Source organism: Heterodontus francisci, chromosome 20, assembly GCF_036365525.1.
Source record: "Heterodontus francisci isolate sHetFra1 chromosome 20, sHetFra1.hap1, whole genome shotgun sequence".
Lineage (NCBI taxonomy): Eukaryota > Metazoa > Chordata > Chondrichthyes > Heterodontiformes > Heterodontidae > Heterodontus > Heterodontus francisci.
The window spans coordinates 68,033,112-68,051,284 of record NC_090390.1 but is presented as its reverse complement, the minus strand read 5'-3'; the positions used below and the strand labels follow the sequence as shown (position 1 = coordinate 68,051,284).

Below are 18,173 nucleotides of genomic sequence, written 5' to 3'. Positions count from 1 at the left end.
TTACTGTTACTTTTGCATTGATAGGGACACAAAGCCACTTCACATCAATGCACCATAGCAGCATTACTGTACCCTATGATACTTTGCAAGACTGTATTTTTAACTTATGCTGAAGGTTTAGTCATTTGTGATTGGGGCTGATCTTAACTTTAGACAGCATCCTCTTTCTCAATATGGTGTTCTGCCTGTTGTCCTTTAGTTAAGAAGTCATTGTCTTTTAAACAAATATTTGCTCACCTATAGCAAAACCAACTCCAAAGTTTGGTACAATGAGTCCATATATATTTTTGGCAAGCGGTACCTGTAATTAATGAAGCAGACATGTTAATTATCTTGTAAAATCATTTTCTCAATTTCTTGCTGAAATTTCTTTTATAAATGCTTCAGCTCCATCTCTTTTACAATTCTAACTACTTTTTCCTTTATATCATATCAGAAGAAACTGTTAGCATTATCCTTAACTTTAATTGCTGTCCTCATTTTGAGTCCCATTCTGCAATTCTAACATCTTTATTTAATACTAATAGCACGCATTTATAATTATAAAAAATTTGATATTTTAGTTTCTACCTTAATCCCATGTGTTTATCCCAATCATTTATTTTGCTAACTGTAAAATTTAAAATTAAAAGTGGAGATTCAGTGGTTTTATTTCCTGATTTGCTGTCTGGGAGAATATTTCAATCTGATTGGCTGCTTACCTACCCTGCTTGATGGCATCACTCTTACTGGACACCTGGAGATCCCTGTGACTTGGCGTCAGATTTAAACTGACGCGGGAAAGGGGAAATCCGTTCCAAGAGATGCGCAGCTTTCTTCATTGTCAGCAGCAATTGCCATTCCTTTTGCCGTTGACTGCAAATTCTAGCTCTATATTCATGAATGTTAATTCTTGCCAAAAATAATGATTGTCTGCATGTATACATGCATAAGCATGGTTATTCATTACGCTCTTTTCAAGATTATAAATTTATATTTAAAATTTTCCTTTAAGAGGGAAATATAGTGTATACAAAACTCAGTCAACATTAAATGCATTTATTAGTGTTCAAATCAATGAAATTATGCCTAGGTTGTTGCTTGTAGTTTAGACCATGGCCTACATCAAATGAACTGCTAAAATACCAGTGATTAATTGAAGAAGCTTAATTAAATTTAAAAGTTATTAAATTTCAGGAATTAAAACATGCCATATTTAGTAAAAGGTGAGTGAAATAAACATCGAGCAAACTCACCATCACAGCAAGTCATTTGATAACCCCATTATTTATTATTGTTAAACTTACACAAACAATGCTTATTCCAACGATTATCATCCCAAGAAGAGAACACAACCACCTGAGGAAGAGATGAGAACTCGTGAATGTTGGCAGGATTTACTGTTGATGTTTACCACTCAAGTGCTTTCATATTCAGAAGCTGGCTTTGCCTTAATATGACTGCTGTCTGAGAGAAGGCTAAGTCTGGCTGCCAAGCCTCTAAATTTTCTTTCATAAAATAAACCCATGTGATTTCATTTCCTGAGCAAGCAGACACATAGGGCATTAGATTATTAAATATAGTTTGAGACAGGAACCACTGGATATCTATTGATCTGTTTTTATTAGTAAAGTCATCAAAATCTATTGCATAGATTGTGAGACCTACATGCTCGATAAATGGTTCACAAGGTAATTTCCTACCTGCCTATTCTGTGTGCAAGGACACCAAAGATGTTAGTTCCAATTAGATATGAGACACTTGCTGGAACAAAAGCAATGCCTGAAAACCGAAATAAAGCTTATCAGTACTAATGTCACTCAAATGTAATGAAATCACAATCTGCAAGAAGCAGGTATTGATAACTGTAAAGGCAATAAAATGCTGCAGTATGAATAAACAGTTCTAATTTCCTGCTGAAGGTTTAGCTAGAATAACAAAAGGACAGGAATAATATTTGTATACTGATACAGTTTTTGAAAACTTGTCTTTTTCTTTAACCAGTTGCTTCTATACCATATAAGATTTCTTCTGCGAAAGTGTACTGCTTGCTGAACAGCATATTTACTTAATACTAATCAGTATTAGCATGAATACTTTCTTGTGTGGTTAACTGCTAAACATTTAAAATCCCGTGCCATGAATTATCAGCATAAATTTTACTTTATAGGTGGAAAATGAAGGATTAGTGCACTTCAATAGGCTGATAGTGTGAATTTAACAAATCTTAAAGTGTAAATTTGTTCAAAGATAGGAGTTTACAAGTAAACAATGCACTAGATAGGAAACAAATCAATTATAGCACAGTTCTGAAATTTTGAGTTAATTCTTGTTGGGAGAATTGTAAGAATCCTGGGAAATCTCTACATTAGGTTTTCTTGCTAATTAACAAAAACTAACTTCAGTAATATGACTGACTGTAAATTAGAGGTTTCATTAGTTGTGCTATGATAATGCTTGCATTGAACTATATTCTTAATCCTGCTTGTGATATGCTGTGCGTAAAGACAGTTGAGAGGTGTCTTGATGAGGAATTGTGGTTTGTGCCTTCATTGACCAAATGGTAAAAAAGAAAACTTCAGAAATCTAACAAAGTATGAAAATAGACAGGCTGCTGCATGAGAACTAAATATAAGCACCTTAACAGAATCTCAGAGGCCCAGATGTACGTAGAGATGAGGCAAAATAGCCGAGTACCAAGGCCACCATGTTTTTCTTGCTTTAGTCAAGCTTGGCATTGGAATGTTTACAAGCTGATAGGAGTCTGAGCATGGCAAGCCAGAGATCTTGAGAGTTTGACCTGGCTTGGGTAGGCAGATGGTTAAGTGACATCTTTTGTAATTGGGCCATTCAAATAATAGCAAGGTAATGATTAGGTTAACTTGGTCTCCAAAGGCTTTGCTGGATAAAGAAAGTATAAGAAGGGATTCCCTGAGCGTTGAGATGGTAGAGGTTGAAGTGTTGCATTGACTGATGTGATATTATCTGGGGAATGACCATGCAGTAGTTAGATGGAGATTGCGTTCCTACCCATGGCATAATGATAATGCTGTTGTGCTTTGATATTACTGCTCATGTATTAGTAGGTCTCAAGCCTTAATTATACTGCATAAAGTATAACCACTGTCACCAATAAGTGTTATCATTTTGAATAATTTTTAAACTTGAGAATAAAAGGTTAAAGGGTTAATTGGCTCTGATAACCCAAATTCCAGCACAATTGCCCTGATTACTTGATGTGGCAATATGATGAGTATGTTAATGAAGATTTCCTCTGGTGGGTATTTCTGGTGAGAACATAAACCCACTCTCTTTGAGTAGATTGCAGTGTCAGCCATGGCTCAGTTGGTAATCTCTAACCTCTGAGTCAGAAGGTTGTGGGGTCAGGTTCTCACTCCAGGACTTAAACTCAAAAATCTCGGGTGACACTCCAGTGGAGTACTGAGGGTGTGCTGCACCATTGAAGGCTCGTCTTTTGGATGAGACATTTAATCAAGGCCCTGTCTACCCCCTCAGGTGGACATTAAAGATCCCATTGCACTGTTTTGAAGAAGAACCGGGAGGTTATCTCCAGTGCCCTGGCCAATATTCATCACTCGATCAACGTCACAATAGTAGATTATTTAGTCATTAGCATATTGCTGTTTGTGGGAGATTGTTGGGAGCAAACTGGCCGCCACGTTTCCTACATTACAACAGTGACTACACTTCAAAGTATCTCATTGTAAAGCATTTTGAGATGTCCTGTGGTCATGAAAGGCACTGTATAAATGCAATTTATTTCTTTATTCATAACTATGCTAATAATACTGACCAGAAGCAACATCCGTGAAGCATTAAGAACATAGCTACACGTGATAGCCAGAGGATTCTCTAATGATTAGTGAGAATTTCAAATGAGAAATTGCTATGAATTTATATTTACCCAGTTGCCATTTCGGGGAGCACATGGTCTCCATCATCCAAATGGGCAAGGCTGGTTCTAGCATTGCAATTCCCATGTTTGCAAAGCATATGGCTCCTTATTAAAAAAAAAAGAATCAAGTTATTAATAATGACCAGCAATCATTAATTGTCAAATATAAGGTTATGAGAAGAGAAGGTAGCATGCGCTAAATGAACTTAATAAAACAGGACTCGAGAAAAATGTACCCTTTATCATAAGCAGTTCTAATAAAGGAAAGACTGACAGAAGGAACACTGTCAAATCAAGCAATGGGTATAATTACATGAAATGCTTTTATTCTTGTACTTTTTAATATTTATTATTGAAAGGTTAAACCACTTAAGCAAACAAGCCTGTTCAATTTTCAACAAGTTTAATGAAATACAGAGCACAGCTATAGTTAGCGTCACTGTTTACCGAGCTCTAATCAATGATTGCACAAAGGAAGATGATAGAATAACCTTTAATGCAAAGCTTGAACACATTCAATATATGATTTTTTTGATAAGTTGCTAGCACTTGTTAATACAAGAACATCATCTATGCCAGGTCCTTCTATCTGTTTCAGTGTGGTATATTCTCCTGTGAATAACATGTCAAATCTTCTAGACTATTTGGCTGCAGTTATACACCGCCGCTCTGAGACCAGTTGTTACAGAGTGACGAGTGCAGTCAGCAAGACCAACAGACTGCAGACTGAGACTTACACTCTGCTTGCTAGAATAACGCACAGAATGTTTAATTCTTCAGTGACTATTTTTAATGTTAGGGGAGCACTCTAGCAGCATCACTTTTAGTATATATACAGTGCACTGTAATCTTTGGGGCTGATACTAAAAGCCCATTAGGGTGATATTGGTACCAGCCCATTGTCACACTTCACATTAGATAGAATATACAGCACAGAAAAAATACAGAGCAAATGATCTCATCATAATGTTTGACTAAGGTGACCAAAGTAGAATTATATTAAATAAGAATCACATTTTGTTAGGTAATATAGCAATGTAGTATTTTCAGAATAAAATTGAATATGTTATTGAAGACAGACTTTGCAAGAAGAGAAATGTGGACCTTTCTGTAATTAGGCAAATAAAACATTTTTGTTAGTAAATTCCAATATCCATCTTCTCTGTCATGATGTTGAGGTCTCTGCAGAACTGCTCCATAATTGCCTCAATAGGATCATAGGAAATAGGAGCAGGTTTAGGCCATTCAGCCTGTCGAGCCTCCTCTGCTAGTCAGACAGATCATCTACCTCTACGCCATTTTTTCCCACTATCCCCATATCCCTTGATGTCATTAGTATTCAGAAATCTATCGATTTGTCTTGAACATGCTCAATGATTGAGCTTCCACAGCCCTCTTGGGTAGAGAATTCCACAGATTCATCACACCCTGAGTAAAGAAATTCCTCCTCATCTCAGTCTTAAATGGCCTGCCCCTTATTCTGAGACTGTGTCCCCTTGTTCTAGACTTAGCAGCCAGAGGAAACATCCTATCCACATCCACCCTGTCACGCCCTGTAAGAAGTTAGTAAGTTTCAATGAGATCATCTCTCATTCTTCGAAACCCCAGAGAATACAGGCCCAGTTTCTGCAGTCTCTCCTCATAAGACAATCCCACACTCCGGGATTAGTCTGGTGAACCTCCGTTGCACTCCGTCTATGGTCAAGTCTATCCTTTCTTAGATAAGGAGACCAAAACTCAATAGACAATACACAATACTCCAGGTGCAGACTCACCAAGGCTTTATACAATTGAAGCAATACATCTTTACTCCTGTACTCAAAGCCCCTTGCAATGAAGGCCAACATAACATGTGCCTTCTTTATTGCTTGCTGCACCTGCATACTAGCTTTTAGTGACTCATGAACAAGGACACCCAGGTCTCTTTGGACATCAACACTTCTCAACCTCTCACCATTTAAAAAATATTCGGCCTTTCTGTTTTTTCTACCAAAGTAGATTACTTCACACTTATTCATATTATATTCCATCTGCCATATTCTTGCCCATTCACTTAGACTGTCCAAATTCCCTTGAAGCCTCTTTGTATCCTCCTCACAACTTACATTCCCTCCTAGTTCTGTGTCATCTGCAAATTTGGAAATATTACAATTGGTCTCCATATGCAAATCATTTATATAGATTGTAAACAGCTGTGGCCCAAGCACTGATCCTTGTGGTACCCCACTAGTAACAGCCTGCCATCCTTAGAGTGATCCATTTATTCCTACTCTCTGCTTCGTCTGTTAACCAATTCTCAATCTATTGCAGTATGTTACCAGCAATCCCATGTACTCTAATTATGTTTACTAATCTGTGTGGGACCTTATCAAAAGCCTTCTGAAAATCCAAAAACAGCACATCCACTAGTTCTCCTTTATCTCTGCTGCAGTAATGTCCTCAAAAAACTCTAACAGGTTTGTCAAACATGATTTCCCTTTCACAAATCCATGTTGACTCTGCCCAATCATATCATTATTTTCCAAGTGTTCAGTTATCTCATCATAGATTCCAACAGTTTGACCCCAGTAGCTCTTAGATGATCTTGCATCCTTATTTCATGTTCTGATACAATATCTCCCTTCATGCCCTAATATCCACTGGTCAGAAGCTCAAACATACCTGCTGTGCAACGAGCCTGGTTGTTCACTCTCAAATTTGGTTTGGATGTTTAAGACTTATCATTGATCTCTTTTCCTGGAAGCGTCTTATTCATCCATGAGTCTAAAATTATTTTGAAGGGTAGAAACAACCCTAACCTCTAGGACCTGAATTTTCCTGTTGGGGAAACATGGCAAGGCAAGGTTTTTTGCCCACTCACATCTCGTCAGCAGCTGTCCACATTTTCCTAATGGAGGAAGGCTAACTTAAAAGGTAGGATGGATTGAAAGGGGAACTCCCATTCCTGACTGCAACAGCTAAACCCAATTCCCTCCCTCTCAGCAGCAGAACATTAATGCTCCAGAAGTGCCTCACCCACCTTTTGTCCCCATTAGATCTCAGATAGTGTCTCATCCTCATCGCTCTCTTTTTTTTTTAACTTTACAGGGCCAGAATCACAGAAATTTGCCTTTAAAAGAGAAAACGGGAGTCCAAGAAGAGAATTAAAATAACTTGAAGGAAGAGCAGCAGTAAACAAAGTACCCAGATTCTCAGATGTTTCAATGGAGATAATGGGGTATAAATGTGTCTTGGACATTGGAGCAAAACATACAATAATGAATCAGCAACGTATTTGCACTCTGCTGGATATTCCTTCCCATTAGCTAATGTAGAACAGGCTGCCAATTTGCTATCACCTGCTTTGCGCTGCTGTCCAAGGTGAACTTATATCCCAATGTTGGCAAAGATACTGCAAGAAGCTGCCGGCACCTAAAGAAGAAAGCCTCTGCAATGGGGTTCCCACATGGACAGAGGTGACTTAGGCAGTCAGGCATGGCCTATCTCAACCACTCCATGAACGACAATGCAGTGACCTCATGAGGTTAGCTATGGTTAATGTACTGTCAGTCCTCATGCGAGGGTAACATATTAGCATGGATAGAAGATTGGCTGGCTGGTAGAAAACAGAGTATGCATAATTGGGTCCTTTTCTGAGTGGCAGGATATGACAAGTGGAGACCCGCAGGGGTCTGTGCTGGGCCCTCAACATTTTACAATTTTTATCAATGACTTAGGTGAGGGGAGCGATGGCATGGTAGCTAAATTTACAGATGACACAAAGTTAGGCAGGAAAGTATGTTGTGAAGAGGATATAAGGAGGTTGCAGACCGATATAGATAGGTTGAGTGAGTGGGCAAAAATCTGGCAGATGGAATATAATGTGGGAAAATGTGAAGTTGTTCACTTTGGCAGGAAGAATAACAAAGCAAAGTACTACTTAAATGGAGAACGACTGCAGAATTCCAAGGTGCAGAGGGATTTAGGTGTTCTAGTGCATGAGTCACAAAAAGTTAGTATGCAAGTACAGCAAGTAATAAAGAAGGCGATAGGAATGCTATCCTTTATTATGAGAGGAATTGAAAATAATAGTAAGGATGTTATGCTTCAGTTATACAGGGCATTGGTGAGACCACATCTCGAATACTGTGTACAGTTTTGGTCTCCTTATTTAAGGAAGGATGTAAATACGTTGGAGGCGGTTCAGAGGAGGTTCACTAGATTGATACCTGGAATGAGTGGGTTGTCTTATGAAGAAAGGTTGGGCAGACTGGGCTTGTTTTCACTGGAGTTTAAAAGAGTGAGGTGAGACTTAATTGAAGTTTATAAGATCCTGAATGGTTTTGACAAGGTGGATCTGGAAAAGTTGTTTCCTCTTGTGGGTGAGTCCAGAACTAGGGGGCATTGTTTTAAAATTAGGGGTCGCCCTTTTAGGAAAATGTTTTCTCTCAGAGGGTTGTGTGACTTTGGAACTCTCTGCCTCTGAAGGTCATTGCTTATTTTTAAGGCGGAGGTAGAAACATTCTTGTTAGGCAAGGGAATCAAAGATTATCGAGGTAGATGGGAGTGTGGAATTCGAGACACAAACAGATCAGCCATGATCTTATTGAATGGCGGATCAGGCTAAAGGGTCCGAATGGCCAACTTCTGCTCCTAATTCATATGTTCTTATGTCCTTAAACTTCAGCTCATCAACAGTCTGCTGCCCATATCCTATCAGGTAGGATGTCCCATTAACCCATTATCCCTGTCCTTGTTGACCTATAAAGCCCCTCCAATTTAAAATGCTCATTCTCATGTTTAAAGTCCTTCCTGGCCTCATCCATCCCTATCTCTGTAGCCTTCTCCAGCCCTATAACCCTCCCAGAATTTCTATTCCTCCGACTTTAGCGTGTTGTGCATCCTTTCCTTGCTTCACCCCAGCATTACAGTTGTACCTTCAGCCATGTAGGCTCTTTGTTTTGGGATTCCCTCCCTAAACCCCTCCACCTCCCTCTCCTCCTTTAAGACTCTCCTTAAAACTAATCTCCCCTCCCAATATATCCTCCTTTTGCTCAGAGTCCAGTTTTGTCTGATTACTCCTCTGTGATGCACCTTGCAATATTTATCAGCATTAAAGACACTATAGCAATGCAAGTTGGTGGTGTAGTTGAAGTCCCTGTGCATGTCCTGAAATAATGCTGGAAGCATGATCCATGTCCACACAGTGGGCTGGATTTTGTGCTGGAGGCAGGGCTCCCACCACTGGGCTGAAAAGGCAGAGGAAAACCAGTCTCTGCCTTTTTGTGCCCCCGCTGCGGAGTGATCATCCAGACTTTTTAAATCAAAGTTTCAGGAGCTGGGATCCCCGTCCCTTTACAGGAATGGGGATCCCGTCTCCAAGAGCTGCCAGCCAATCACAGGGCTGGCAGCTCAGCAGTATCGGCAGCGCCACTGGAAGTGCTGGCCACTGCCAGTACTGCAGAGGCCTTGGACTCAGGACCAGTGCTGGAAGCCCAGACCCAAGGTGAGTGAGGCAGGGTCACTGGGGTCAGTCTGAAAGGCTGGGGGGTGTTGTCATGTAATCCAGGAGGAGGGGCGGATGTCCTGGGGCTAAACAGGTTCCCAGTGGGGGTGCTCTGTGGGTCACAGATTGCTCGAGGAGGAGGGACCTACTCCCCCACTAAACCCACAGGGAGGGTGCCTCATGTTACAAGGCATCCTCCCTGTATGGTGGAGACACCCCCTGCCACTGGTCGGGTTCCGGTGGCGGTGGGAAGAGGCCCTTAATTGCCTGTTAATAGACCACAAGAGCCTCAATTGGTCTCCGGGCGGGCAGGCCGTCATCGGCCTATCCCCCACCCCCGGGAGGATTGCTTGGTGACAGGGAGGCAACGGGCCATGTGATCCCCCTGCACCCCCCGCCAACTGTCTCAATACTCCGTGACCCCCACCTCCAATCTCGCCTCGGGGTTGGGGGTGGAGAACACACAAAAGCCCGGTCAGTGTAAATGAAAGATGAATGATGCATTCAATATGTATGAGCCCTCACTAGCTCCATCCAACCAACCATCTCTCTCGCACCATTCCATTGACCTTTAACTCACTTCATGAATGCTGATTGAAAAGTGAAATGATTGCTGCATAGCCTGCATTATCACTGTGGAATGTCTGCAGACGTCCCCTGAGTGAAATTCATTTTTGAATTAATCAGTGGTCTTTCAAAATATTTTTTCTTTTGTAAAGGGAAGGTAGTCCATTATCAGCAGCAATGAAGTGCCACAGGTGGAGAAATAGGAATCACTGAACCCTTCGATAGGCAAGGATAAGGAGCGCTACAGCTCCTGAATTGACATAGCAGCGAGGTGGTGTGAATTGGAGAACTTGGAAGAGAGTTATCAAACTCAGTTATAATTGAATAGATTGTCTACATCCTGTGAGTGGTTGTAGTCTTCAGACATTCTGATTTAATGAAAGTCTGCCTACAAATAGTCATTTGGTAGCACAGAAACTGAGTATTGCTTAAAATAGAAACATGTTGTCGAAGCTTTTCGTCTTGCACTCATCAGGAAAATACGCAAGAATAACCAATGTAAGGGAAAACATCAACTTGGTTAGAAAGTGAACTCTGATTGCTAGAGGCATTGCCATAGAGAATGCACCAGTCTATGGTGACTGACAGTTAACTGCCAAGCTTTGTTTGAAATTTAAACCAGGCAGCTTGACTCTGATTGGCCAAGGCATTGCCCTCAGGAACGAACCAGTGAATGACTGTCACTTATTTTGTTCAGATGTAACAGCCGCAATATGTGTACATGTACTTTCTGTCTGCAAAGAACAGGGCCTTGTGTATTAATATATGTAGCTTCCAGTACGCAAAAATGTGCCACACTGCGAGCCCTACTGACAAACTTAAATTAGTTGTCAGCGTAGTTCTTAGCACACTGAGGATTATTTAGCAAATGTTGTCCAATCCCAGAATCACATCTAATGTTGGATGCTGTGTTTTGAGTTTTGCAAGCATGGGATGGTTGGGTACGGCCCATACCTTGCCCATTGCGAACAGTGGAAGGGCAATCTGCCAGTCTTTGGGACATATGGCCTATATACCTGGCATTGCACTGGCATTGAAGTTCATATACCACATTACTCATTTGTGTGATAGGCAGGACTTCTTTTTGGCTTGACGGCAGCATCCTGTTAGTGGCAAACACCACACGTGTTGCTACTGCACAGTAGCAGCGTGAAACAGCTGGCTTTACCTGTTGCTCAAATTTTTGGAATACATTACCCTTCCATGGTAATTTGAGGTAGACTGGGTACTTTTCAGGGCTGAAAATGACAGGCTTAGGCCCGTTCATAAGTTTGCACAATATACAGTGAGAAATGATCTGATCAGGGTAGCCATAGTCATGCAGGATGTCTTTGATTCACCCTATTTCAGCATCAAGCTTGCAAGGTGAACAAATGGCTTGGGCACTATTTACAAGGTTGCCAGGTTATAGCATGTGGAACAGTAAGAATTCCAACGTGTGTATTGAACAATGAAAGTAGGTTTGCAGTAGACCGTGGTAGAGAACCTGAGACAGAGGTACAACAAAGACCAAATTCGGGAAATTAACAACATAGTTCGAATTACAGGTAAGTTAAGATCAGGTAAGCAGTCTATCGAATTTCTCCAAGTGTGTATTAAACCTAAGCTTGTGCTAGTTTTCATTTCCAAACATAAAGATAATTCTAAGGTGAGAGATTGAGTGAGCATTTATGCGAGATGAGATTGAACAGATGGTAATAGGGTTATTAATTTATGCCGTGCCCTACGCTGTGCTTGGTCTATTATGCGCAAATTTCTTTCATTTTTCAATTTGATCCGTTTATGCCACTATATTGCTTCAATAGATGATCACACCATAAACAGTACCCGTTTGAAATACACCTGCACCATAAACACACTTAAGCAGAAGTGGTTTGGCAATGCAATTAATGACGCCATTATACACAACAAATCTCTCTGACCATGTACTCTCGGAAACTGAGGAGTTTGTTCTTGCGCATGGTTTCAATTTTGGTGTGCCTTCATCCCAAATTAAACGGGAAGAGGTATTTGCTGAGTTTGAACTCCTCTACTCTCAAATTCCCCACCACAAACCAGCGTCCACTGAAGATGCTGAAACCTTGAGAGCGTCATGCTGATCTAGCACACGCATATTGCGGGATTCTGAACAACATGCCTGATTTCCACATGCAACGTGAATGTCTGACAGCATTGGGAGGCCTTAAGACCAACCCGGACATACACATCAGTAAACCTGACAAAGGGACGGGAATAGTCATCCTTAACAAGCGTGACTATATCAACAAAACGCACGCCATTCTTAATGACAGGTCCAAAGTCGTATTCATTGGACCTGCTGCTCAGCATGACAGGACAGCCTTGCTTGAAAGTAAGTTTAAAAAAATGTTTGCTGGACTTGTGTAAGAGCAATGAGTTGCCGGGTGATATATATGACAGGGTTCGTCTTCACGTCTCACTGCGCCCGCGTATGTATGGGCTGCTCAAGACACACAAAAGTGATGACCCTCTATGCTCTATCTTATCTATGACCGGTTCTGCACAAGATGAATTGGCCAAATGGTGGGGCGAATTGTTACAACTAGTTTTGAACAAGTTCTCCACATACGAAGACCATACAGGACTAACAGGATGCTGTCATCAAGCCAAAAAGACGTCGTGCCTAGCACACAAATGAGTAATGTGATGTATCCCACAGACTGGTGGATCGTATCAAACATGTCCCTTCGGCTGTTCACAATGGGCGAGGTACAGGCCGTACCCAACCAGCCCATGCTTGCAAAACTCAAAACACAGTGTCCAACATTAGATGTGATTCCGCGATTGGACAACATTTGCTAAATAATCTGCAGTGTGCTAAGAATTATGTTGCAAACAATTTAAGATTGTCAGTAGGGCTCGCAGTGTGGTGTATTTCTGCATACTGGAAGCTGCATATATTAATACATAGGGCACTGTTCTTTGCAGACAGAATATGTACACATATTGCTAAAGTGGTTGAAAAGTCTGTTTCAGTTTAACAAAATAAGTGACACCCTTTGGTTCATTCCTCAGGGCAGTGCCTTGACCAATCAGAGTCAAGCTGCCTGGTTTAAATTTCAAACAAAGCTTGGCAGTTAACTGTCAGTCACCATAACTTGGTGCATTCTCCATGGCAACACCTCTACCAATCGGAGTTCACTTGCTAACCAATCATCACTCTCTTTTCATGAAGTATAAGTCGTTGTTTTCCCTTACATTGGTTATTCTTGCGTATTGTCCTGATGAGTGCAAGACAAAAAGCTTCAACAACATTCTCTATTTTCAGCAATACAAAACTCTGTCTATGAAATTTTGGAATTTCAATCAACGTTGCTATGGGGGTGAATCTTGAAGTGATTCAGCCTTAAGTCCCTTCTTGCACTCTTCACTCCCTGAAACAGGTCCACTCGTTACTCACTGTCTCGCTGCTCTATCATCAGTAGCTTCTCTATTGACTATTTTGCTGCAACCTTCTGAAAATCCCTTTGTCTAACCTTCTCCCTTCAATCAGTTGTGCAAGACTTTTCAACCACTTTTGCGGCTCTTCCCCTCAAATCCATTTTATCTACTCCTTCCCATTTGGGGTCAATTTTCATTTGCCCAACCTGTGAAGCACTCTGGATATTACTGATACTAATGGTACAACATAAATGTTGAAAGATGCTGTTGTAATATTACTTTTGTATGTTTGTGTTTATTCTGGAAATACCACTTGAATATGGATTGATTAATTTAAAATATATGGAACAATTCCAAGCCTTAAAATAAGTGCAGTACCTGCAGCAATCAATATGTAAGGATCACGTAAAAGTGTAAACAGCGAGCTCCCCTTCTGACTCTAGAAAAGATCAAACAATACACACAAAAAATAATGGTGGCTGAATCAAGAGAAATATCAGAATTTAAATATCTTTAAGTGCTAACCTGGTAAACAAGGCACAGTCGTATTTTAAAATAATCTGGAATGTAATGCTTACTTCTGGTTGTGCTTTGGATGGCTGGAGGATAAACAGCTGTAGGGCTAAAGCAGGCAAGAATCATTATTCTGTTTAAATCAATTTTGAATGCTTGACAATACTCAACCACTTTTTCCTTTACTTACCTCCATCTAGAAGTGCCAGCATTGCCAGAATCAGGAAGGGAGCAGTTTTTCCCACAAATTCATACATCACGCTGCCAAAAGGTGGGCCCACTGTAAAGGGTCAACTTGAATAATCAATATGAATTACTCACACCCACAAAGTGGGTGAATCATCACACGAGCAAAGAGCATAACTAAGAATTACATTTTCTTTGTGAAAAGTAGAATGGTTTATAATGGCTGTTTAGTAAAATAATTTTCTTTTAACTTTACAAACAGATCAAAATATATCCCCAAATATTGCACCTGCTTAGAATGAAATTCACTCTTTAAAAAATGCATTCAATTGTCATATAAGCTGGCATATAATCAACTTGGTTATGTAATACTGACTTTAGTTCCAGTAAGTGTGACCTCATTTGTAGATTCTACATGCACACTGATACCCACGGATATTTGCTTTATATTTTTAGATGTAATCATTAGGCTTCTAAAGTTGAAACTCAGGATTTTTTCCATGTTTCATCTGATCACAATTGATTTTTTAAAAAAATGAAAATCCAGGTCCCCAGCCTGATTTAATACAGAGAAAGTAATCTCCTTAGAATATTCTAGAAGGTAGAAATGCAGTATTATAATTCCTGTCCTTATTGTTCAGTCTTGCTGCAATTCTTCACCTTCCATGTAAATTTGGTGGATTATGTAGAAGATATTGAGCTGCACCTGGCGCAACCAAATAAAAAAAGTGCATCCCCCTTCAAAAGCAAGCGCATATCAGAGAGGGAGAGGAAATCCCGAACCAGCTCATCTAAAACTTGATCATCTGCAGTATCCTGACTTATTTGCAACAGAACCTTCCGAGCACAGATCTGCTTTAGCAGTCACCTATGGACCCACCGAAATTCTACCAAATACCTCAGTTGACGGACATGGTCATCTTTGCCTCAAAGGACGAACAACGACCTTGTTGCCATGTCATATAAACATTTACACAAGAAAGTGACCATCAAATATTGGTGCCGAAGTCATTTTTGGAATCAAACATATTTTACCTTATCATATAATGTTGATTATTATAATATGTAGTATAGACTACACACAAATTCTGGGTGGTAATATGTCACTTTTATATCAATTAGTAGTTGGAGATCAATAGTATATGTAAACTTCAAATGCTACGTTTAATTCAGAGATATGCTGTGTTCTGATTATTGCTATGAATAAGTCAGGGTAGATTTTGAGACAAAATCCTACACAGTGCAGGGAGGCAGACACGTTGATTCTTACAGTCAACAATATAAATATTTTATTTTATTTTTAAATATTCCTGGAAGTTTGTTTTTCTGCCTGCACTTTGTCATTAATTCCTGTCATGAATTAATTTTGTGTGTTCAGATTTTTTGATACATTTTTTGGTACAGTTGATTCTATAATTGTTGCTTAACATTTTTGGTATAATGCTTCTAATATCAAAACAAAATACAAAAAGAAAACTGACCCTGTGTGGCCTTGTGGGTTAGCACACTGTCATTTCACCACTGAGACCTGGGATTTGAATTAAGCCCAGGATTTGAATTAAACCCAGACAGTTGCAATGAAAGTCTCCCGTGTCTGATGTTTGAAATGTTTGGAACAGCCTCAACCTAGTTCCTGGTAGGCAGAAAAAAACTGCCTCTAATTAACAATCACATTCAGAGGGGCCATAAAGGTTGCTGGTGGCAGAATTGAATAAAAGTTAGGAATGAAACAGAAAATGATCTTCTAAAGATGCTTGAACACAGTGTTGCAGCAGAATATAAAAAACTTCATTTTACAGCTGGCTGTGCTATACCTGACCTCAAAGGATTTGACAGAGACAAAATTGGAAATAGTATTACATGCCCCAGCGCTGACTACTTTCTGCTAATCCATTACTGAGAACCAAATATATCAAAAATAATTTCCTGGGAGAATAATGAAATGGCTTCATGCATTTCACCATTTCACTTTACATGAAATGTTTAAAATCAGTTCAAAGAAAGTAATATAGAGTGTGTTTGAAAACTGACAAGTGTTCAATAGTCAAAATCCCAAACCTCTGACTGAAGTGAGCTAGCCCGAATTTAAACTTGTATTAATGTGTTAAAAGAATAATGTGATAATTTAAATGTAAACTGGTCAAATACCAAAGATACAGCAAAAATCATTTGCATAAATCAGTCTGAAAAGCTAACAAACACTAATGACTTTTATTAAGAATACTTGCCACTTAAAACTGAAAATCACTGTGTATTTGGGACAAATGCACAAAGACCATTGTTTAACAAGTGCCAATTAAGCACACGAGGTGGTAGGATGACTAAATGAGATAACATCATGCCATATTGAAGGCAGCACTTTAAATGTCTGGTGACTGTTTTCCTTTGTTAATACTAGCACCCACATTACACATTAGATTGCATCTCATAAACGTACATTTTATTTTAATTCATGAATTTTACACAAACCCAAGAGGAGGTGAGCTACTATACTTTTATTCTTTTCCCTTGTAAGTTTCTTTGCAACTTTGTCCATCTCTTCTCCCGACTACAGTGGGGATGATTTTAACCCTAACTGCCCAGAACCAGGCAGGTGGGCAGTTAAAATCACGCACGTTATTTACCTACCCTAGAGCCGCTGGAAGCTGGCAGTTTCTGATTTTCATCTGTTCTCCTGAGCAGGCTGGAAGAGGCTCAAAAAGGCAGTTTTGTTTCCACTTGTGGGATTCCCATAAGGAAAGCTTAGGCGTTTTCCCCCCACCCCCTCTCCTCTCACAAGAACCCGCCTCCTTCCAAATCTCAAAACCCAGGTGGAATTCACTGGTAGATGATCCCACCACTTAGCCATGTCAATGGGTGGCATCTGGGCAGTGCAATTTTCCACCGGGTGGAATTTAATTGAGGCCCGGCATTTAAGATATCAGAGGCCTCCATTTTGGAGCAGCAGATGCTGTTTCTAATTCACGCTGCTGTTCACCTGCCGAAAACCCACCCAGAGTTAAAATCCGGCCCATTATCTCCTTTCTGGGGTATAATTCAATGTCCACTCATTACCCTCTAGTACCTTGCCAAAGTGGCCATTGACATTCAGATTGAGATTTTCCACCTCCGACTCACTGAACTTGGTGTAGATGTGCAGCAGAATGTTCTTTGGGGGTATGCTCCACTATATTCCTGACTCCCCACAGTTTTCCAGCAATTGGTCCCATCAAGGGCACTATATCCTCCTACATATACAAACTTTATGCAAATGTGGAAACACAACCTCTGCTATGTTTCTCAGCATTTGAACTCTGGATCAAGGGGCCATCTGTTAGGGCCTTGAAATCTAACATTCAAAAATAAGTGGAGCGTCTCTATCCTCGGATTGCTGCAAGACCCAGGCCGAGGCTGGAGGGCCCACTTTCCCGTATTTAAACATCATGGGGGCCCCCAAATAAAGTTGAAGGCTGGCAAAAGTTGCCCTTGCTGGAGATTTACCCCAATCGAGGCAAAAGAGTGTTGGAAAATGTAGGCTTGAGTTTTGGAAGAACACTTTAGTGTAGGCACTATCACAACTAAGTCTGTGCCTGCCCTCACCCATGGCAACTTCCAGAGTTTAGTGATTATGAGAGGGCCTTGGTTATATTTTCCCCCTCCTTAACTCTGGGACATAGAGAGCAGTTGTAGCACCCTTAGTCCCATCCCACCTGTGATCAGCTAATTCAATGGAGAATATGCTTCCATTCTAGGAAACGTGAAATGTCATTTATTATGTACCCTGTTTTTGAATTACTTTTTATATCAAACTAATGTGCAGAGATTTTATAAGGTACTCCATTTGAAAAAGAAAAGGAAGGAAACACAGCAAACAGACAGTGGGTGCCACACTGAAATTTTGCGTTTGAATTCAGACTAGACTGATAGCAAGCAAGTCTCCACCATCGGCACAACGGTTCTATGTAAAATGAGTTTGGGTATTCTTGATCCAATAGCTGATTTCCCAGATTTTGTTCTAATTTGGCAGTCTCACTCAGTCTTTTATTTTACATTTATCTGTGCTACATTTGACCTGGGAATTCTTGGTGCTGAAATTGAGATATTGAAATGGAAAATTGTTTCATTTCTCAGTCCTAATATCCTTTATCC

At 40.2% G+C, this 18,173-nt stretch overlaps 1 protein-coding gene across 2 annotated transcripts in view; it reads right to left on the bottom strand.

Moving 5' to 3' along the window:
• slc18a2 (solute carrier family 18 member 2) overlaps positions 1-18,173 on the bottom strand; it is a 59,421-nt gene that overhangs the window by 19,106 nt on the left and 22,142 nt on the right. For both annotated transcript variants that reach the window (XM_068053381.1, XM_068053379.1), the window contains 7 exons: positions 14,050-14,139; positions 13,925-13,968; positions 13,725-13,785; positions 3,905-4,000; positions 1,683-1,761; positions 1,287-1,338; positions 238-301 (listed from right to left, as the gene is read on the bottom strand). In XM_068053381.1, coding sequence (XP_067909482.1) covers positions 238-301; positions 1,287-1,338; positions 1,683-1,761; positions 3,905-4,000; positions 13,725-13,785; positions 13,925-13,968; positions 14,050-14,139 — 486 coding nt within the window. The remainder of the gene's footprint in view (positions 1-237; positions 302-1,286; positions 1,339-1,682; positions 1,762-3,904; positions 4,001-13,724; positions 13,786-13,924; positions 13,969-14,049; positions 14,140-18,173) is intronic.